Genomic DNA, 21,755 nt, shown 5'->3' on the forward strand with positions numbered 1-21,755 from the left:
CATTTTTACTAACACAACATGCTCAAACTGCTTATTTCAATTTTATGCTACAGTGACACAGATGTGCTGTATATTAGTGTAACCTTAAAACTTGACTTAGAATTTCTTTGTCTTTACATAATTATTTATATGCATATTTCATGTATAAATGTAGATTATTGTAGATTATATTTTATTTCAATGTTGATAGCAAATTGAGTTGTGCCATGGGTGCTGGAGTCCCCTTGAAGGTACACGTGATGCAACTGAATCAGCCGAGGGAAATGACACACAGGTAAAACACCATCGACAACACTATATTTACACATCTATAATTTGTCATAATTTCACGTAAAAGAAAATTATCAAAGTGCCTTGAAAAATTGTATTTTAAAACAAATGTCTTAAAAAAGATAAAAGTATCACAAAAACCTGACCATAGGTGTGATTTTGTGACAGTTAAGTGAAATCATTTGATTTTTTCCCCTCTGTGTAATTTACAGACCGTTCATCAGAACATTTCAGTGGAAGCAACAGTGGACGACCGTGATTCTGCTCATGTTACTGTCTTACCTAAATAATCATTAAAAGTCTGTTGTGAGAAAAGTTTCCTTTATTTGTTAAGTGTCTCATATTTGTTGTTACGTGCTTTTTCCAAGGTCATTTAGAAATGTAGAGCTGGAACTTTTGACAAATTATCTGCCAGACACACAAAAAAACACCTACTCTGACAAAATGAGACAACACGGGAATTAATTATCGAGGGGAGACGCAAATGAAGACAAAAAGAACATTTTCTTTAAAGAGACGGTAAATTTACAAAACTAACTTCATCACATTTTACTAACACAAAGGCAGTGGCTGTTTATTTCAGGCCTGTTATAACAAATGCACGTGAGCTGACGTGTGCCATCGTTGCTATGAACTCCTAACTGTATTTAATGATCATACTTTGTCCTGCTGCTTTTTTAATAAACAAATAAAAACAGTTCCTGATAAACTAACTCGACATCCTGTTACGGGCATTTTTCTTAATAATTAACATTGAGAAAAATTACAAATAAAATAAGCTTTTTCTTTCAAATATGGCATTTTACAAAAGAGAGAACAGCGGATTCATAAGTATGTGGAAAAGTCTGAATTACATTAATAACAAATTCAGTTTTGAAGAGAATAAAGCAGACTTTTTTTTCATTTGCTAACAAACAAAGTTGAACTTTGATGTTAAACAAGAGTTGAAGTCAAAGAGGCTTCACCTACAAACACTTGGATTATAAAACAGTTTTAAGTGCAGACAGGAGGCCGATCACATCCGAGGTGAGACGACTCACACTGCGCTGTTTGGTGGGATTTACTCACACAGCTTCAGTTAAACAAAACAAAACATCATACTGGCAAATTAGCCAATTTTTAAAACTTTTTCTGCTGGTTTCAATAAAAATTCTATCAATACAAAGTGTGAATATATGTAATGAGTGTAGGGAAATTTTCGCTTCACAGATCAAATACTATAGCTTGAAATTTTCACTGGTCTTTCTTATCAGGATCTTTCATTTGGGACAGATACATTAAAACTAGTGAACTAGTTTACTAGTTAATTCTTAACTAGTTTTTGGCTTGTTAAGTCCTGCAAACTCCCATTTTTGAGCAAACACTAATAAAAAACTGTCATTTATTGTCTTTTTAAATTTCTTAATGGTTCCTGGTTGAATTTTACAACTGCAAAACAAAGTATTCTTAGTCATAGAAAGTAAGAAAACACCAAATTCATTCAACTTTGATACTGGATTCATCAAATTTGAGCCGTTGCACCACAAAACAAAAACATCAGTATAAAGTTTAATCCGATGGTACTCTAATATGTGAAGCTAAAATCTTCCAGCAACCATTATATATGTATTTATTTCTTTGCGGTTTTATCGTTGTAGGACTGTTGTTTAACTACCAGATAAACGAGACTGCAGATTTAAACTTAGGCTTGATATAAATGTATTTTTCCACCATAAATCAGCTGGAGTGTTTCTCACACACTGTTGTTAAAAACAAAAAAACCCAGCACCTAAGTACTGCATCTAAAATGAGCAAATTCAACAAAATAGAGTAACTTTGACTGTATCTGTGTAAAGTAACGAGTTCTTGAAACATTATGATCTATAACATCCATCACAGGTTTCCACTTTCTACTTTTGTCTATGTAAATGTGATTAAAATGTATCATTTGACAGGGATTAGGCAGTTTTACATAAGTCAAGTACTAATGAAACAGATGTACAGAGAGGTTATAGCAGTGATGTCAAACTCGTTTCACACTGACGGCCACGTGTGGGCCAGACGAGTGAAACTCCACTTTCTGTCCGTGTAAAGGTGTTTAACTCCACATTTAATCCCTGAGATATCATAAAATAAGATAAAGATCTGCAAGTTCAACACCACATCTCAGTGTTTCTATGATAAATGTGTAAAATTCAGTTGATGAATGAAAATTTTCTTTCTTTTTTTTTGTTATAATGGTAGACAGTGAAAAACACTGTCTACACTTCTCTGTCATTTAACTATTTATCTATTACTTAACTTCTTTGGTGTAGAATGAACGGCTGTTATCAGCAGGAAAAGCTGTCCAACGATTTATGCACTTCCTCATATTTTCTGCAGTGTTTGCCAGGCCGATTCTGGCCCCCGGGCCTTATTTTTGACACCTTTGGGTTATAGCAGAATATATAAGGTGTCTGTTGTCTGTCTCCCTGCTTGTTACAGGGAGCTGCTGACTCTTACAAAATGACACCTTCAATACAAAACAAACCGACTGGGTGCACGAGGACAGGACGAGGCAATCAGGAAGTAAGAATACATTTTTAAAAATGCATAAATATTATCAGCCTTTTCTTGTAAACATGACACCTGGGACAGCAGGTGTCACAGGGGATGTTTAAATCTTCGCTGCTGTTGAAAAGTCTAAATTAAAGTAAAAAATTTTGTTTTCTGAAGAATAATGCAGACTTTGTGAGTGCAAACATATTTACATTTGCTAACAAACACAGTTGAACTTTGATGTTAAACAAGCGCTGAAGTGAAAGAGTCTCCACCTACAAACACTTGCATTATAAAACAGGAGGTCTGTGTGCAGACAGGAGGCTGATCACATCCACGATGAGAGGACTCGCACTGCTCTGTTTGGTGGGATTTATTCTCACAGCTTCGGTAATAAAATATCATGCACCTGTTTGATGTTCGTGGATTTCCTGAAAGGAAGAAATTAAATGATTAAAAAGAATTAACAGTCTCACTGAGCTTATAACAAGTGATAATCTACATAAATGTTTAGATTTCATCTTTAACATTGTAGGACTGTTGTTAGTTAGTTAGTCCGGTATGTTTTTAATTTCTGTTTATTTATTTTGACCAAGAATCAGCTGGAGTGTGTCTCATGCTGCTGACTCGCTGAGATTAATTGATTAATGCTGCTTTGTTTGCTTTGAAATGTCAATGACCTTCCAGCACTGAGGGGAAAAAGGCAAAAATAAAAACCTCCAACACTTAAATCTGTATATTGTTATTCTATTAAAGCGTTTTCCATTTTCTTTTCAGCTGCATGAAGGAGACGCAGCACCATCATCGGCTGTAAGTTAGAAAAACAAAAAAACAACCTGTTGACACGAGTGGCATTATTCACCAGTAATTATAACATTATAATATTATATATAAATGTGTGTGTTTAATTTTTTTTACTCTAGAATGCTGGCAACTGGCATCCTCTTGAAGACACTGGCAATTTTCCAACTGCTCCAACTCATGTAGTAAGTAACACCACAAAAATAAGCAATATTCATATGTCCATGCGTGTCCTGCAAGGTGTAAAATGATAAAATGTATCAAATTATTTGTTTATTTGTGCAGGTTATATTTTATTTAGATGTTGGGGAAGGGTTGGGTTTAAAGATCTGTAACTGATGTAATCCAACACATTTCAGAATGAGACCTTGCATCCAAATAATTCTACTCATGCTGGAAATGCCACAGAGGTAAAACACCATCAACACAGCTTTTATAAAGTCTGACAACAGCATTTAATTTGAAATAGCACTGACGAGAGAACAGAGAATATGTGGCAATTTATTTAAAATCTTTTTATTTCTCTTTACACTTTATAGGTTGTTCATCACAACAATACAGCTGCAGCAACAGTGAAAGAAGACATGTGATGCTAAAAATGTGGAAACACGAATCTTCACAGAGACAGACGACCGTGATTCTTACTGTCTTCTCTGAATAAACACTAAAATTATGGTGTGAGAAAAAGATTTTCTTATTGTATAGGATCGTTTAAAATGTGTTTTTAAACACATTTAAGATCTATTACGTTCGTGTCCAAACACACGTAAAACACCCTCTCTGACAAAATGAGTCGGTGCCATACTGACACTCTGCTGTCTTGCTTCTTCAGGAGCATCATCACTGTAGTTGATTTAAACACCTACACTTTGTCCTTTTGCTGTTTTAAACACCAAATCCACAAAAAAAGTTTGAAGGAAGCACCAGCAACAAATAAGTTAATTTAAAAAGAAAAAAGAGCGAGGGCGAAAAAGTGTTTATGATAACTTTTGAGACAAGTGCCGTTATTCACCACTAAAGTAAAACAGTAACTTGGGGGTGAAAATCAGACAATTATAAAATCTAAAATAATCGAAACAAAACTAAATACAATAACGTTTTTGACTATCTTGTTTCACGCTCAGTCATCCAGGTAAGTAAAGGTTGATTCTGTAGAGTTTTCAGTGGGAGAAACGTTTCGTCACTCATCCAAGTGACTTCTTCAGTCTCAGCTGACGGCAGGCTTCCTCAACCTTATAAACAGTACATTTGCATAATGATTGAAACCAGCACCACTGATGAACAGGCTGTGAGGTGAGTTCCTTGATCATTAATATGCAAATTGTCATGACCATTGATCAAAGACCACTGATCAATGACCATGAGTACCATTCACAGAGAGTTGGGGAATGGCTGCAATCACAGCATTGTAAGATGGTGACAGATGTACCCTTAGGCCCCCTCCTCGATTCAGAGGTGGTCTTTCCCTTTTCACGTAAATGGCCTCCTTGACTCCGCGCTCAAACCAGCGTTCCTCCCTGTCCAGGATGTGTACATCCTCATCCTTGAAAGAGTGTCCACTGGCCCTTAGGTGTAAATAGACTGCAGAGTCCTGGCCTGATGAGGTAGCTCTTCTCTGTTGTGCCATCTGCTTCACCAGAGGTTGTTTGGTTTCCCCGATGTATAAATCATGGATATCCTCCTGGCACTTAACAGCGTGCACTATGTTACTCCGTTTGTGTCGGGGGACCTGATCCTTGCGGTGGACCAATTTTTGGCGCAGTTTTTTTCTATTTCTATTCTGATACTCCTGACACATAAGAGATCACTAAGGGTTTTCGCTTAGGCGGCAGTTGTCCTCTCCTGGATCGCCTGGAGCTTTCTTTGGGTGCCTTCCCATCTGGGATAACCACATTAACTCAGGGCCTTCTTGATATGATGTTCTTCTGCCTCCCTGGCTGCTGTGTCTGTGGGGATGGTGTTCGCTCTGTGCTGTAGCGTCCTGGCGTCACCCAGTTTGTGCTTTTTGATCTTTAACATCCATCGCAGGTTTGCAGTGTGTGCTTCTGTCCATGTTAAAATAATTTCAAGTCATTATTTGACAGGGATGATGCAGTTTTACGCATGTCAAATACAAACCTGTTGTTAATATTAAATATTTGTCCCCTTTTTGATCTTCATAATTCACTTATTTGGTTTCAGTTTTCAGTATGAAGAAAGAAAAGGTTTAAAATCTCTTTTCCATTATTTTAACAGATTTTAACTTAGCTGTAATTATTTCTTTCTTCTTTTTAAAAAAAAAAAAAAATCAGAGTGTTTCTTCTTGTCAGTCATTAAATAATTTATTTTAAGACTGAAGTTTGAAAGCTGATGGTCTCCACAGAACCTACACATTCAGCCCCTGACAAACTAACATGACAACACCTGTCTGAACAAAGACTAAAGCTGGTTTTGGTCTTTTAAACACTATTAGTTTATATTTGGATTATTCAATTTCAAAAATTCATTAATAAAATGAATGTTTTTCACCAAACATAACACTTCAGAAATAAACAAGAAAGAAAGGCCTGAACTAAACTAGTACAAAATGTTGTAGAGAATAAAGAAAAGTAAAGAATGCAAACATATTTACGTTTGCTAACAAACAAACAAAGCTGAACTTTGATATTAAACAAGGGCTGAAAGAGTCTCCACCTACAAACACTTGCATTATAAAACAGGAGGTCTGTGTGCAGACAGGAGGCTGATCACATCCACGATGAGAGGACTCACACTGCTCTGTTTGGTGGGATTTATTCTCACAGCTTTGTACAGCATCTCAATGATCAAAACATAAGCAAATATAATGACTTTTTTTGGCCGTGTTACCATGTGCAACTGTGTAATTTACGTTTCTGTGTGTGTTAAAATTATGTAAAGTCATTATTTGACAGAAACAATTCAGTTTTACGAAGTTAGAGTACAGATAATGAAACAGTTGTACACAGAGGTTACAGCTATTGTTAGTTTTAAACCTTTGTCTCATAATTTACATATTCAGTTTCAGTTCTCAGAATCCAAAAAGAAGAAGCAAAATGTTTCAATTTCTTTCTTTTTTGCATCAACTTCTGTCTGCACTTACTTTTGTCTCTTTTCACACTTGAAAGGATTTTTGTAAAAGAGCAAGCTCAAGCTTCTTATTAGCTTATTGTATATATTTTTTATTTTAGGCCACACACTGGCACCCTCTTGAAAATCCTCTTTCTTTTCCAACTGAACCAACAAGCGTAAGTACTGCAGAGGTACAACACCAGAAACATGACCAGTATTTATGTCTTATAATTTTATATTTTAATTTGGCCGTAGGTGTGAATGTTAGCAAGTTTGGTTGTCTGTGACAGGCTGGTGATGTATTGAGAGCGTACTCTGCCCTATAGTGTAGTGTCACTCAGAGAAAAACATAAGAACAATAAAGCTGAGAGTCCCAGCCACAGATGAGCTGATAGGTTTAAAAAAAAAAAAAGATCTGTGCAACTGCTCAACCCGACTGCCTGGAGCAGCAGAGCTGTACAGTAGCATGACTTTAAAAAAATGGAGAACAATTTTAATTAGCACTGCCCTTTCTTTAAATATGTTCATACACCAATGATGTATAAAATCAATTGAGCAAGTCATATTTCATTAATTGAGTTTAAAGATCTGTAACTAATGTAATCCAACACATTTCAGAACGAGACCTTGCATCCAAATAATTCTACTCATGCTGGAAATGCCACAGAGGTAAAACACCATCAGCACAGCTTTTGTAATGTCGGACAACAGCATTTAATCTGGAATAGCACTGACGAGAGAACAGAGAATATGTGGCAATTTATTGAAATCCTTTTATTATCTCTTTACACTTTATAGGTTCATCACAACAATACAGTGGAAGTAACAGTAAAAGAAGACGTGTGATGCTAAAAATGTTGAAGAGTGAATCTTCACAGAGACAGACGACCGTTATTCTGCTGGTGTTACCGTCTTCTCTGAATAAACACTAAAATTATGTTGTGGGAAAAGTTTTCTTTATTTATTAAGGTTAATAATAATAATCATGTGTGCTCTCAAATTTAATGTAATGTTTAGACTTTGAAATGCAGTTACTTTGATTACAGTGCTTTGTTCCCTCACAAACCACAAGCTTTACATAAAAGTACATACAAATTTAACCTATTAACAGTTAGACAATTACAAATCAAAAATAAAGTAAGCTAGTCACACGCAGTAATGTAACAGCTACACATTTTAAAATCAATATTAGCTCATAGCTTTAAAAGTCATTTTAAATGTAAGAGTGTTTTTTCTGCATATTACTTGCAGAAACGTGCAGATCCAATCACCAGTGTTGTCAAAACGCGACTGTGATTCTGCGGAGTGATTGACAGTACTGTGATCCAATAAGATAAGGCAGTTTCAGATGGACAGTTTTCTAAACCAATGACGGTGGGAGTTAGAGGGTAGGCAATCAGATTCCAAGAGGGGTCTAGAAGGGTGGGTCTAGAAAGGGCGGTGCCACCCCATGCCACCCTTTTAGACTCACCCCTGCTGAGCTGAGCATCAGCCAAGTCACAATCAGCCAAGGTTTCAGGTGAACCCATAGTGAACCCATTGCCCCACCCTATGTGATTTCCTGAGGTCAGATGGCCCAGGATGTGAGTGGGCGTTAAGACGCCTGGGAAGGGATCTCAAAACTGGATTATAGATGGCAGACAGTTGGTGTCGTAAACCACCGCCTCTGTTCAAAGATGATAATTCACAGTGGACATAAATGGCTTCTTTCACTCCTCTTTCAAACCATCTGTCCTCTGTCCAAAATATGAACATTGGCATCCTCAAAAGAGAGACCTTTGTCCTTTAGATGCAGATGGACAGCCGAGTCTTGTCCCGTGGAGGTGGCTCTTCTATGTTGTGCCATGCGTTTATAAAGTAGCTGTTTGGTCTCTCCAGTGTAAAGTTTGTGTTTAGGAGGCAAAACTCCTAAACACAAACTTAACAACTGTATGCGGTACAGTGTAGAGAGGAATGCCCAGACCTCTACATTTTGGTTTTAGAGCTGAGAACCTGCAAATTCAGCCCAATACAAACTAACTCGACATGACAACACCTGTCTGAACAAAGACCAAAGCTGGTTTTGGTCTTTTTTAACACTATTAGTTTACATTTGGATTATTCCAGTTCAAAAAAATCATTAATAAAGTGGATTAAAAAAAAGAATGAAATTAATAAAATGAGCATTTTTAACCAAACATAACACTTAAGAAAGAAGCAAAAAAATAAAAAATAAAACGAAAGAAAGAAACAGTAAGTAAAAAGGGCCTGAATTATATTAAACTAAAAATGTTGTTTTCTGAAGAATAAAGCAGACTTTGTGAGTGCAAACATATTTGCATTTGCTAACAAAGTTGAACTTTGATGTTAAACAAGAGCTGAAAGAGTCTCCACCTACAAACACTTGCATTATAAAACAGGAGGTCTGTGCGCAGACGGGAGGCTGATCACATCCACGATGAGAGGACTCACACTGCTCTGTTTGGTGGGATTTATTCTCACAGCTTCGGTAAGAACATTCATATCCCTGTTTGATCTTCATGGATTTACTGAAAGGATGAAATTTAAATGGTTGAAAAGGAACTAATGGTCTCACTGAGCCAATAGCAAATTATAGTCTTCATAAATATTTAGATGTCATTTTATATTTTTGTAGTTTTGTAAAGCTATTGTTTAACTGGTAAGTTCGACTCCAGATGTAAACATAAGTTTGAATTAAATATATTTTTTCACCAGCTGGAGTGATTCATGCTGCTTTGTTTGCTTTGAAATGTCAATGACCTTTCAGCACTGAGGGAAAAGAAAGAGGCAAAAAAAAACCCTCTAGCACTGAATTTGGGATCTGTCTAACATTATTCAGTAGTAAATACAAACACTTGTCATTACATCTTAACCTCCTAGGACCTGGCGTCCACATATGTGGACATCACATTTTGGGTTATTTAGGCCAAAATACTCAATTTTGCTCTACAAGGGCCTGATATCCACTTACGAGGACATTATGCTGCTACTGTTCTATTAAAATTTTAAACGAATATCCTCATATGTGGCTCTTATTTTTCTTAAAAACAAAAATAAGGTAAAAAAAAATCTGGTAATTCTTTGTTTTTACATTCATCGGGCCCCAATCAGCCCAAATATCAAAGAGAAATTAAAAATGCATGCCGTTTAAGAGTTCGGGTCTTAGGAGGTTAATCCAGTCTTTAAGAAACAACATCACCCAATCACAGCCTCTAAAATGAGCAAAACAAAAGTAGATAAACTCAGCACAAAAATAAGGAATTTTTGCCAGCTTAAAGTCATCTTAATTTATTATTTGCAATAGATGGTGTGATTTTATATAGGTCATATACAGATCATGAAAAACATAGGCTATAGCTATTTTAATATTAAATCTTTGTCCCTTTAGTTTTTACAACTTACATTTCCAACTTCAGTGTCATCAGTGTCCAGAAAGAGAGAAAAATATGAAATCTTTTTATTTCCACCTTTTTTTGTGCAGCTTCCATAATTACTTTTTTTTGTTTCGTTTTATTAAAATGTTTCTTCTTCTTAAACATCAAATGGTTTATTTTAAGAAGACTTAAAGTTGTTCTTTGTCATTCTAGCATTCAGCTAGAGCTACACCTACCGTAAGTACTACATTAATAAAACACCAGAAACATCAACCAGTATTTCTAATGTTTTATATTTTCATGTTTATCGGTTTAAGTAAAGATTACCAAAGGTACCCTGACGAATTGTTAAAATATTACAAAACTTGACATATCTTGCATTTCTTGGTTTGATGATGTGTAAAACTATTTGTAGATTAGATTTGATTTAGATGTTGGGGGAAAGGTTAAGTTTAAAAGCCTGTAACTAATGTAATCCAATGCATTTCAGAGAATACCCACCTCTTTCTGGCATTCTCTATCCTCTAATAATACTCGTTCATCACCTAGAAATGGTACACAGGTAAAACACCTTCAACACAGCTTTCATAATGTCTTACAACAACATTTAATCTGAAATAACACTGACAAGACAGCTGAGAACGTATGGCAAATAATTTTATTTTCCTCCTGTATATTATATAGGCCGTTCATCACAACAATACAGTGGAAGCAACAGTTGAACCAACAGTGAAAGAAGACGCACCAAATGTGCTCTAAAAACTTCACAAAGAAAGACACCGTTCGACTGATGGTATAGTCTTCTCTGAATACACATTAGAAACCTATAATTAAAAAGTTTCTCTTATTTGTTATTATGCTTTGTATAAGGTCATTTAAAATCTATTTGTTACTTAAGAGATGAAACAACAACAAAACACCTACTCTGACCAAATTCAGTTTTAATTATTTTTCTGTTATTTAGTGCCAAATTACAGCAGTTCCCTGATGGCACTTTATACTGTAAAGACCCTAGAATAATACAGAGAAAACAGAAAAAAACAAAAAATCTGGTCATCAGACAATCAGGTGAGCGAGTACTTTGACAACAGTGGTAAGAAAAAAACTCCCCTCCGACATACCCAGGATTGGGAAGGGGTGGACATCTGCTGCCACAAGTATGGAGTGTAGGGGAGGAAGACAGGACAAAAATATGCCGTGGAACAGAGCCAGAGATTAATAATAACTAAAGACTAAATGCAGAGTGGTGTATAAAACACGAGGTAAGTGAAAAAGAAAAACTCAATGCATCATTGGAAGACCCCCAGCAGCCTAGGGTAACTAAAAGAGGATTCAGGGTTACCTGATCCAGCCCTAACTATATGAATCCTCACAATGTTACTGGAGGCCAAAGTAATACTATCCAGAGTAAATTTCTGGTTAGATACCATAACCAGAAAGTTACAATAACGTCTGTTTTAACTGGATTTAGAAGCAGGAAATTAGAGGACATCCAGATCTCTCTGTTATGTTATGTTAATAGAAATTCCTGCAGTTTAACTAATTGGTGTGTGTTACGTGGCTTCAGGGATAAATAAAGTTGGGTGTCACCTGGATAGAAGTGAAAATGTACGCTATGGCTTCAGATGCTGCTGCCTAAGGGAAGCATGTAAATGGTAAACAGAAATGGTCCGCGCAGGGAACCCTGTGGTACTCCATAATTAACCTTAGTGTGTGAAGAGGACTCCTCATTTACATGAACAAATTGGAGCCTATTAGATAGAAATGATTCTAATCACTGCAGCGCAGTACCTGTAATACCGACTGCATGTTCTAATCTGTGTAATAAAATATTACAGTTGACAGTATCGAATGCTGCACTAAGGTCTAGCAGGACAAACACAGAGATGAGTCCACTGTCAGAGGACATAAGATCATTTGTAACCTTCACTAAAGCTGTTTCTGTGCTGTGATGAGCTCTGAAACCTGACTGAAACTCTTCAAATAAGCCACTCCTCTGCAGATGATCTGTTAGCTGTTTGACAACTACTCTTTCAAGGATGTTTGATATGAAAGGAAGGTTGGAGATTGGCCTATAATTACCTAAAACAGCTGAGGCAAGTGATGGCTTTTTAAGTAGTGGCTTAATTACTGTGAGCTTGAAGGCCTGTGGTACATAGCCGATTATTAGAGATAGGTTGATCATATTTAAAATTTAAGCATTAATTAATGGCAGGACTTCTTTGCGGAGTCTTGTAGGAATTAGGTCTAAAAGACACGATGATGGTTTGGAGGAATAATTACTGAACTCAGAAAGATCAATTGGAGAAATAGACTAAATAAATATTAATGGTATTGAAAGTAGCTGTAGATAATGTTACTTCTGAGAGACTGAGGTTATGAATATTTTTTTCTATAAACATTTTCTTTTAAAATTTTATTTGCAAATAAATTCAAGTCATTAAAAGTTAAGGTTAAATGAATGCTCCGCTCAGAGTTGTTTTTATTTTCTTCAATCGGTGATGAGTAGTAAGATGTTCTAGCTTTACGCAGGGCTTTTTACAAAAATACAAATAAAACAAATTAATCACACGCCAGTTCCACAGCAGCTTACGAGTCATCTGCTTTAAAATGCAAATTTAAGAGTCAAGTATGTCTGATTTAAGGTTTTGCTTTGTTTTATTTTTTTCTTTCAGAGTCATACGCAGTGTAGATGTAAAAGTATTAAAAAGATAATCAACCTCTGTGGGAGGAGAATTGGGAGTAAAATGTTCGAGTTGTATGTCAAATCCAGACATATAAGCCAGACCCTGAGTGTGTTTGGTGGGGGGTGGGTTCTTTTAAATTTTGAAAGTCAGTTGAGTCATTTGGCTGTCAGGGGATGCACGATCCTATGAGGAGTTTCCTCATAGGATCGTGCATCCCCTTTAAAAGTAATTCTACTCCTTCAACAGAGGTAACACACCATCAGCACAGATTTCATGTCTTACAACAGCATTTTATCTGAAATAACATGGACAAGACAGCTGAGACTGTGTGGCAATTAACTGAAATCATTTTATTTATTTTTTCCTCTGTATACTTTATAGACTGTTCATCACAACATGTCATTGGAAGCAACAGCGAAAGAAGACGTATCCAAGAGACGCTAAAAAGATGAAAACATGAAACCTCCCAGAGACAGACCACCAGTTTTCTGTTAGTTTCACTGCCTTCTCTGAATAAACATTAAAAGGCTGTATTTAAAAAAAAGAAGACGTTTCTCTTATTTGTTGTTATGCATGTATAAGGTCATTTAAAATGTGTTTTTCACCCAAGAGCTGGAACTTGTGTGTCTGGACAAAAAACATCTACTCTGACAAAATGAGACAACATAGGAATCAATAATCGAGGGGACATCAGATTAACACAAGTCAGGCGTTTACAGCTTCAAGGATTCAGACAAGACTAAATTCACAAGGATCACTTTATTTTTTTTTCTGTGTTGAGGGTCTTTTTCATCACAAATATTACCCAGCAGGATGTCCCAGCAGGTATCAATGCTCCCTAACATATTCATGGGAAGAACATACACAACATAACTTCATTTCTTTATGTTTCTAAACACACTGCTTTAAAGCCCACTGGATATTAACTGGGTGTTGCACAGCTGCACAAGCTACCTGTTTTACATGAGGACTGCGATTTTTGGATTACCTGTGAGGAAAAAACACAAAAGCCTTAAAAATCGGGGGGTTTAGTCAGTATGGTCAAACATCATCAAGAAATCAGCATTTGAAAGTGGTTTCCAATCACTCAGACCACAGGAAAGCATTTGTTACCAAAAGGCTGGTTTCAGATTAGAAACAAGCTTTAATGACTCATCTGATGCTCAATGAGAAAAAGGGCAGCAGAATCAAACAGTGGATATGAAAGACAGTTAGTAGTTGTAATCATCAGGCAAACTAAAACAGCACTACATTCTTGAGTTTGTTTTTCTTTTGCATGTTTTTTGTGTCTTTTTTTTTTTAGCAAAGTGGTGAGATCCGGAGGCAGGCAACAGCCCGTTGAGACAGCACTTCACTTCAGATGACAATGCAGTTTCTCTCTACCAGTAAGGCCACTTTATAAAGAAACATCTAAATGAGGACCGCAACCTATCGCTTCTTGTCCATTGCTCTCTGCAGAGTGTTGTCATCGTGAATTTAAAAGGAAAAGAGAAGAAGAAAAAGAACAATGTTTCACGTTTCTAAATTAAAGAGCCTGATGGTCAACTTGTAGCAGAGGGAGGGGAAGGGGGTGGGGGGAGGTTGGTGTTCGCCCCTCCCCCCTTCCCATCTCCACCACAGTGAGGGTAGGGGAAAAAAAAAAAGAAGAAGCTCAGTCCACATGGTCACCACCAGCTATGCTGCTGAGGTAGTATCCCCGCTCTCAAAGTCCCAACCGCAACTCAAGAAAAAAAGAACAAAAATACACCTCAAAATAACCGCGGGTTATAGCGATCTTGCAAAAAAATAGATATTCTCACATAAGTTTGTAAAATCATCTTGCCTAAAGTCATCTTCGATCCTCTGTGGCTTTTCTCAAAGCAAGTCCAGAGAGAAGTTGCGCCACACAACCGCTGCTCTGAGTACAATCCACAAAGGACACCTGTGTCGCCTTTTTGTTGCTGCTGCAGTACGTTTGGGTGTATTTCCTAATTCCGTTTCGGTGGTTCCCTCTTTCAGCCCCTTCAGATGCAGTCCTTCAGTTTTGCCAACCAAATGTATGTGAAGTGTGTTTACTGATCTTTTTAAAGGGCGTGTCACTGTATGTGCTGCAGTGGTGGGGTGTTGTGTGTGTGTGTGTGTGTGTGTATGGGGCTGTGTGTTGTGTGTGGTGATGGTGGCACCGTGAGCTCTGTCAGGACTGCAGTCCACACAGCTTTGGGATCAGCTTCCTTCAAAGGGGCTGGGCAGGACCGTGCTGGAGGGGCCAGGGGACAGAGGGACGCCGCTCTACTTATCCCCCAGGATGGCGTACTGGTTGTCGAGCTGCAAGTGCTGCATAGAAGCGCCACCGGTCTCCTCTCTGCCACGGTTCCTGTGTTTCACAACCTCGAAGGTCTTCTCCATTTCTCTGTCCCTGAAACACAAACATCAGGTCATTCAAGGAGCGAAAGCAGCATTATTTAGTGTAATTATGGTGGCACCATAGTATAATCATTCCTGCATAACTGAGCCTTTAGACGCTTTATGTCCAGTGAAAAACAAAGTACCCCCTTACTACTTTCGTAGCTATCGAGAAGATCAGTAGCAGCCGGCTGCTGCTAATCAAATGACTTTGATCAACCGATCATAAGTAAGTGTGAGCACCTCTATAACACGAGAAGCTTTGGCAGTTTGCTGGTCTGGAGCATTCAGGCGTGTGTTAACACAAAGCCAAGGAGGAAAGACATCAGCAATGATCTCAGAGAAACAACTGTTGCTGCCCATCAATCTGGGAAGGTTTACACGGCTATTTACGAACAATATGAAGTCCATCACTCTGCAGTTAGAATGATTATTAACAAGTGGAAAATATTCAGTTGCTAATATGGCAACTTTTCACTCAAAGGTCACCACACACCACACCTCAGACTCTACAGGCCTCACTTAGCATGTTAAAAGTTAAAAGTTCATGAGAGCACAAAGACTGAACACGTTTGGCTTGTTTGGAAGGTTGCAAGTGAACAAACTACAAGACTTCTGGAACAATGTTGTTATGACAAAGTGCACAGAGCCACATTTGGCTAATCAGCACAAATGGCTCACAGTAACTGTCAAGCACAGTGGAGAAAGGGGTGATGATTTGGGCTTGTTTTTCAGACTGTGAGTAACCATGAACTTGTCTAAATACCAGAGTATTCTAAACGTGAGGCCATGTGTCCAATAATGAAAGCATCAGGACAATGATAACAAGCCTAAGAACAAAGTTTAGTACATATTTAAATACCATATTGGAAATAAAAATTACAAATCAAAACAACTACTGTTAACAAAAATGGATTATGTGGCACACAAAGGCTAGATGCTACAGCACAAACAGGAGAAAATAAGGATGTGATGACTACAGCGCTAACATCATTGTGAGACAAGAATACACTGCCACTTAAAACTCGCATGGCACAAGTCAACCCTAACACAGATGCGAGAGTGAAATAAGTGATCTACAAAGAATCGCCAAACAGTTTCCAGAGCTGAAGAATATTTCTGCCCTTAGGCTCATCCAGATATGTTATTATAACTGTTTTCCTGTAAACTCTGCTTACTTGCGTGTCTCAACGTGCTTGGCGGTGGCCAGTAGAGAGGGGAACTGTGTGTCACTGAAGATTTCAGGAGGGCCCTGGCTGGGGCCTCGTTTGGTGGTGGTAAGTCGAGCTCCCGGAGGGCGATATACACCAGCGGGCTTCGCCTCAGGTACCTCTACATTCTCTACTGCTGAAATAAAATGCATCAAAAAACAAAAATCACTGTGCTGCTCAAAAAACAATGGAAAAGCTGAATTTAAATGACTGAAACAAAAAAGGTTTTGAGGGTTTCCTTAACAAATAAAGGCCCTCGGGCCCCCCAGGAAGAAAAAAATGTCGATTTTACATCAGTTTACTCACCCACAGGAGCAGGAGGAGGCGCGGCACCAGACTTGTTCCAGGGACCTTTTTCACCTCGTTCTCCACTGACGAGAATGATCTCTCCATCCTCGCCAACCTCCTCCTTCTCGTACTCCTCTTCCTCTTTCTCGTCACTACAAACAACCAGGAGGCAGTAAAGCAGAGGTGAACACGTGCCCAGCTGCTGATATAACTGAATGCATCAAAGCTGATCTTCAGAGTTACTCAGCTAAGGTTAGGACAGAAACCTCCATGTCCTGTGTGTCCCTGTACATTTACTACACGGCAAAACAAAGATGCTTCCTTTTATTTCCATCACCAAAATGACAGCATTCAAACATGGCTGATTTAGAGTTTTGGGTTCAGAGCCAAAGACTCACAAAAAAACAGATTTGGCTACCATCCCCACTGCAGTGCACCTCTACCCTGTTTTAATACTATGGATATTGATACTTCTTGATCACTCTGTGAAAGTCCTGTTCTGGGCCATCTGGCTTGGGCCCTTCAGTGTGCAGAAACCTCCACCTTTGTGTCAAACTGACCTGTCATATTTAATCGCTGGTGATGCTGGACCTCCAGCTACATATCAACAAGCAACCTCCAGCGTTAGCTGGTAGTGTCGACCGTGCCCAGGCCCAAAAGCATTACATCGGATGCCTGTTCTGTGAAGTAGGACCAACCCAATCACTGCTTACGACCAACTCTACTCACCAGACTTTGTCTTCTTCCTCAAAATGAAACAGAAGATTAACAGTTGCTGTTTTAATACAGTGGAGGAGACATAGTGTGCATTGCTGCAAGAACAGGACTTCCAGGGAATGATCTAAAAATAGCAGGAACACTGGAAGAGGTCCAGAGGTGCACAAGGACATTGCCTGCTATCCCCTTTTAAGGTCAACTTAAATTGGGCATGATTTTTGGATCTTGAGGTTAAAGTTGCACCTTGTGAAATGTTTGGAACTGTTTGTGTGTGGACAAATTCGTCCATCCTATTTTAGGGAAGTCCGATTGTGACATTCTAAGTCGGCACCAATAAATAACAATCAGGATGGCAGTGGAGAGGTTTTTTTGTGTGTTTGTTCTGTTTCCAATCAGCCACTGACAGTGGTGCATGTCAGCTGATTAGCATTTCTTTCACCACTCCCTCTGTTTAACCTCACAGCTAAAACAGCTGTTCTTTTATTTATTCACTCAAGGGTTCAAATTATTTATACTGTGGAGGTTCAGAACAGAAACTCTTAAAAAAACCCAAAACCAAGGCCCGGAGCCCAGAAACAGCCCAACGGGGGTTCAGTCCACCCCGCAGGATGCCTCAACTCTTTACTCCTTGAAAGTGTTCTAGGAGAAAACCTTGAGGCTCTTTTCTGAACTGGCATTTTTTCAGACCTTCTTGTAGAACAAAATAACTGGCTGTGAATCTGAAGTTAGTGAGCGTGGTCTCTGTCTATGCAGTTACCCCTGGAAAGACCCGAAAACTATTGTAATGGTCGTCAAACCACGCCTTTAACGATATATACTGAGGTCTTGATGCATGCTCAATCATCCAGGTAAGTAAATCTCCAAAAGTTGATTCTGTTCATCTGAACGCTGTCCAGATGAACTTTTGGAGATACATACTGAGGTGTCAAAACTCGCTATTGAGGGTACAGGTGAGGTCGTCAGATGTCACCTTTACATCTCATTGTGATCCAAAGTGATGATTTAACCTGAGCCAGAGGTCTGAATCCGAATCGGTTTTACTACCAAACACCAGCCATGGCCCGCTATACTACACCAATGTATATGAGTAACAGATTCGGCTCTTCATCTGTCACAGATTTATTTTTGTTTTTATTTATTAAAAAATTTTTAAAAAAAAAATAGGACGTTTTTGACAGTTTAGCACAATATTTCTGTTTTCACCTGCAGAACAAACTCCAGGTAACGAGTTTCTGATGGATTTCTTGGTGTTATCACAGTAGCATTTTTCTGTAATAACATTTGACTGAATGTTGAAACAGCACTAATTTTTCTTAGGACATAATGTTTTATGAACTAACAGTTATTATGAAATGTCTGAACTATTTTAAATCAAACTGAGCTGTTTGTGGCTTAGTAATAAAATAGTATGACATCTGTTCTACAGAGGCAATTTATTATAAGTTCAATTAAATTGTATTTTATTTATCTAGCAGCAAAAACAACCCCCCAAAAAACCAAAAACACAAAACGGCTGTCTTAAGGGGTTTTATAATGTAAAGTACAGACCCTACAATAATACATAGAAAAACAACAATCAGATGAGTAAGCAGTTGGCGACAGTGGGGAGAAAAAAAAACCCCTTTTAACAGGAAGAAATCTCCAGCTCAACCAGGTTCAGGGAGGGGCAGCCATCTCCTGCGACCAGTTGTGGGTCAGCTGAGGGGGTCAACTTGTGTTTCTCAGCATTTAATCCATGAATTAATTCATTGAAAACAGGAAGGATGCGCTGTTGCTGTTTGAAAATTTGACTTCTCTTTCCACCCTCTGCCCCAACAACATCTGTATGGGAGCGTCATCTCCTGCAAGCTTCTGCTGAAGCACAGCTTAACCAAACATGTTTTAACCTCACCTTATCTGCAAAGCCTGGAGTCGAAGCCCGCTGTAGTCCACTTCTTTGTGCTCAAATTCTTTCCACTCCTCGTCCTCCTAGGCAGAGGAAAACATTAATTCGTGCACCTCACAGTGAAATCACACTTTAACAGGCCTCTAAGATCACTGTAGTCCAGTCATCATTGTGTGTGTGACAAGTCGTCAAAGCTAATCGATAACACAGCTGTGTCACCTGATCATATTCTGACATTATTAAGTGCTAAAAAGCTGCTGATCTGCTAACAACTTATAACAAATGGCGGCTCGGCCTTGTGGAGAAACCACGATACAAAGAGGGGGGCTGACAGCTTTACCTCCTGCCGGCACATGATTAACATGTGGATTTAAAATGTTTGCATCTAATCTTATAAGTCAGAACATATTTAAAAGATCGCACTCGAAGTCAGAGATCGTGAAAAAAAGCTCAAAACGTGCGTCGTGGCACATTGTTGTGCCACTGGAAACCATATGCCGGCTTTTCCTTCCATCATCCTAGAAAATAAACTCACGTTATTACCCCGACTTCATAAAACAACGTAGGGAGGGGGAAAAAGGCTGCCGCCAAGCAGGGCTTCTCTTCCAGAGGCTCTAATTCTGATCCGGGAGCAAACACCCGGCCGGACACCGGTGTGTGGTAGCGATGTGAAAAGTTATCGCAGAGCAGCGCCGGTTACCTTATCGATCTGAGCGTCCTGGTTCTCGTTTTTAGTCGATTTCTCCTTCTCCTTCTTGGTCTTCTTCAGTGCCGCCGATGTGGGCCCCGCGGCGGACTCCTTCCCCTTCCCCTTCTCTTTCTTCTTCTTTTTATCCCTCTTGGCAAAGAAATCGTCCAGGCTCTTCTCAGTCGGTACATCCGCCATTTTCAAAGAGCAGCGTTAACTAGCTTCTGTCAGACAACCGAGCAATGACAAACGTGAAAATAAGCACTCAGACCGAGAGGACAGCGGGTGAAGCGAGCAGAGGAGATGGAGTTACTCTGGAGTCCTTTCACTGCTTAACTTCTGTTACAAGCTGACTAAAAAAAAGGTTCACTCCGGTCCTCTGCCTCAATCGTTAGCTATCCTGTCAACCATGCCATGCAGAGGCTATTTGACAAATCTGTACCGTCAACCGGAAGCACTTCTCCTCGCTTCCGCTTTCTTCTTCTTCGTGGTTAACAGCAACAAGGTGAATTAGCGCCACCTACTTGCCCAGCAACTTGCCTGGGAACGTTTAAGATCAAACAAAACGCAGTTTTAAAAGTAAAATTGTGTTGATTTATTATTAATGGAACCTACTTGGCCCTATGTGGAAAAGTAAACGTCCCTTAAACATAATAACTGGCTGTGCCACCAATGGCAGCAAGAACTGCAATTAAGAGTTTGCAGTGAGTGTTTCACATCACTGTGGAGGAATTTTGTAATAATAATAATAATAATAATAATAATAATACATTTTATTTGAGGGTGCCTTTCTTAATCTCAAGGTCACCTTACAAAGAGAAAAGAAATCAATAAAACAGTAGATTAAAATAGATTCTAATAAATTAAAATACAGAAACCAGCAAAATACAACGACAAACAACAAATAAAAATACCCCCCCCCCCAACAAAAACAGCAAGCAAAAGCGAGTAAGCCAGTTTAAACAAGTAGGTTTTGAGTTGTGACTTAAACAAGGGAAGGGAATCTATATTTCTTAAGGCTGAAAGAAGTGAGTTCCAGAGCCGAAGAGCAGAGCGACTGAAAGCTCTGTGCCCCATAGTGGTAAGGCGAGCAGGTGTGGCAGATGAAGATCTGAGAGAGCGGGAAACTGTGGTGATATGAAGCAGATCACAGAGATAAGGAGGGGTAACACTTTTTTGCAGAATTGTTTTAATTTATCTACAATGGAAGGTTTTCCAGCATGAGCAGCCTGTTTAAGGTCATGCCAAAGCAAGGAGTCCCAGACCATCACACTGCCACCACCATGTTTGACTGTTGGTATGAATTTCTTTTTATGAAATGCTGTGTTAGTTTTACTCTAGATGCAATGGGGTGAAAACCTTGTAAAAGGTTCAGCTTTTGCCTTGTCGGTCCACATATTTTTTGGAAAATGTGAAATGACTCTTTGTGTTCTTTTTTGGTCAGCAGTGGTTTTCTCCTTTGGACTTTCCCATGGATACCCAGTCTCTTTCTTATTCTTGAATAAAACTCTATTGTTGTATTGTTGAATGCTGCATGGTCTTTAGATAGCGTCTTTTGCAATCTCCTGGATGGGTCATCAGTGTACTCTTAGAGTAATTTTGGTAGAGCGTTCACTCCTGGGAAGGTTTACCACTGTTCCCCTAATTATAAAAAGCAGAGCTGGGCTCATATGTCAGCACATGTTATCCAGAAGCAAGGAAAGAGCTTAAACTAACCACAAGGTCTGTAACAAATGCAATCACTGGTGTAAATAAGTGCATGGGTGAAGAAATGATGTATGCAATGTTGTTTATTTGCACCAAAATCCAAAAGATGTCTCAGGGAGGGGAGCCACACAGCATCTGAGCACTGAGGGCGTTTATAAA

General features: G+C 38.6%; 2 protein-coding genes and 1 long non-coding RNA gene across 8 annotated transcripts in view; 2 read left to right on the forward strand and 1 right to left on the reverse strand.

The window, feature by feature from the left end:
- Positions 1-1,012, forward strand: part of LOC146380494 (uncharacterized) — a 7,011-nt gene extending 5,999 nt beyond the window's left edge. The window contains exons 7-8 of the mRNA XM_084939628.1: positions 191-274; positions 483-1,012. Coding sequence (XP_084795754.1) covers positions 191-274; positions 483-560 — 162 coding nt within the window. The 3' untranslated portion in view covers positions 561-1,012. The remainder of the gene's footprint in view (positions 1-190; positions 275-482) is intronic.
- Positions 1,013-3,071: 2,059 nt separating this feature from the next.
- On the forward strand, positions 3,072-13,216 carry LOC146380495 (uncharacterized). Of its 4 annotated transcripts, none has more exons than XR_014801311.1 (5): positions 3,072-3,177; positions 3,565-3,597; positions 3,711-3,773; positions 7,276-7,326; positions 7,456-7,518. It is a non-coding gene; the product is annotated as an uncharacterized LOC146380495 (long non-coding RNA). The 4 variants fall into 4 exon arrangements; XR_014801310.1 differs by lacking the exons at positions 7,276-7,326; positions 7,456-7,518 and adding exons at positions 3,948-3,998; positions 4,128-4,261 and having other exon boundaries at positions 3,075-3,177; XR_014801313.1 differs by lacking the exons at positions 3,565-3,597; positions 3,711-3,773; positions 7,276-7,326; positions 7,456-7,518 and adding exons at positions 10,245-10,268; positions 10,522-10,593; positions 10,716-10,824; positions 13,100-13,216 and having other exon boundaries at positions 3,095-3,177.
- cdv3 (carnitine deficiency-associated gene expressed in ventricle 3) lies at positions 13,044-20,353 on the reverse strand. 3 transcript variants are annotated; one of them, XM_084939630.1, is made up of 5 exons: positions 19,902-20,353; positions 19,208-19,284; positions 16,618-16,751; positions 16,279-16,444; positions 13,044-15,113 (listed from the first exon to the last, which is right to left on the reverse strand). In XM_084939630.1, the coding sequence occupies exons 1-5, from the start codon at positions 20,085-20,087 to the stop codon at positions 14,987-14,989; spliced, it is 690 nt and encodes a 229-aa protein (XP_084795756.1). In that variant the 5' UTR covers positions 20,088-20,353; the 3' UTR covers positions 13,044-14,986. The 3 variants fall into 3 exon arrangements, with proteins under 3 accessions (XP_084795756.1, XP_084795757.1, XP_084795755.1); XM_084939631.1 differs by having other exon boundaries at positions 16,279-16,447; positions 19,208-19,281; positions 19,902-20,352; XM_084939629.1 differs by having other exon boundaries at positions 16,279-16,447; positions 19,902-20,351.
- Between the last annotated feature and the right edge of the window lie 1,402 nt (positions 20,354-21,755).

This window comes from Perissodus microlepis, chromosome 9 (assembly GCF_051167445.1).
Source record: "Perissodus microlepis isolate ML-2025 ecotype Zambia chromosome 9, ASM5116744v1, whole genome shotgun sequence".
Taxonomy (NCBI): Eukaryota; Metazoa; Chordata; class Actinopteri; order Cichliformes; family Cichlidae; genus Perissodus; species Perissodus microlepis.

Bases quoted from the DNA above. Each gene is read 5' to 3' on its own strand.
- cdv3 (XM_084939629.1), bottom strand. From the start codon at position 20,087: ATGGCGGATGTACCGACTGAGAAGAGCCTGGACGATTTCTTTGCCAAG. The intron at 19,285-19,901 runs GTAACCGGCGCT...TCCTCTGCCTAG, and splicing joins AGGACGCTCAGATCGATAAG to GAGGACGAGGAGTGGAAAGA. The intron at 16,448-16,617 runs GTGAGTAAACTG...ATTTTATTTCAG, and splicing joins GCCTCCTCCTGCTCCTGTGG to CAGTAGAGAATGTAGAGGTA.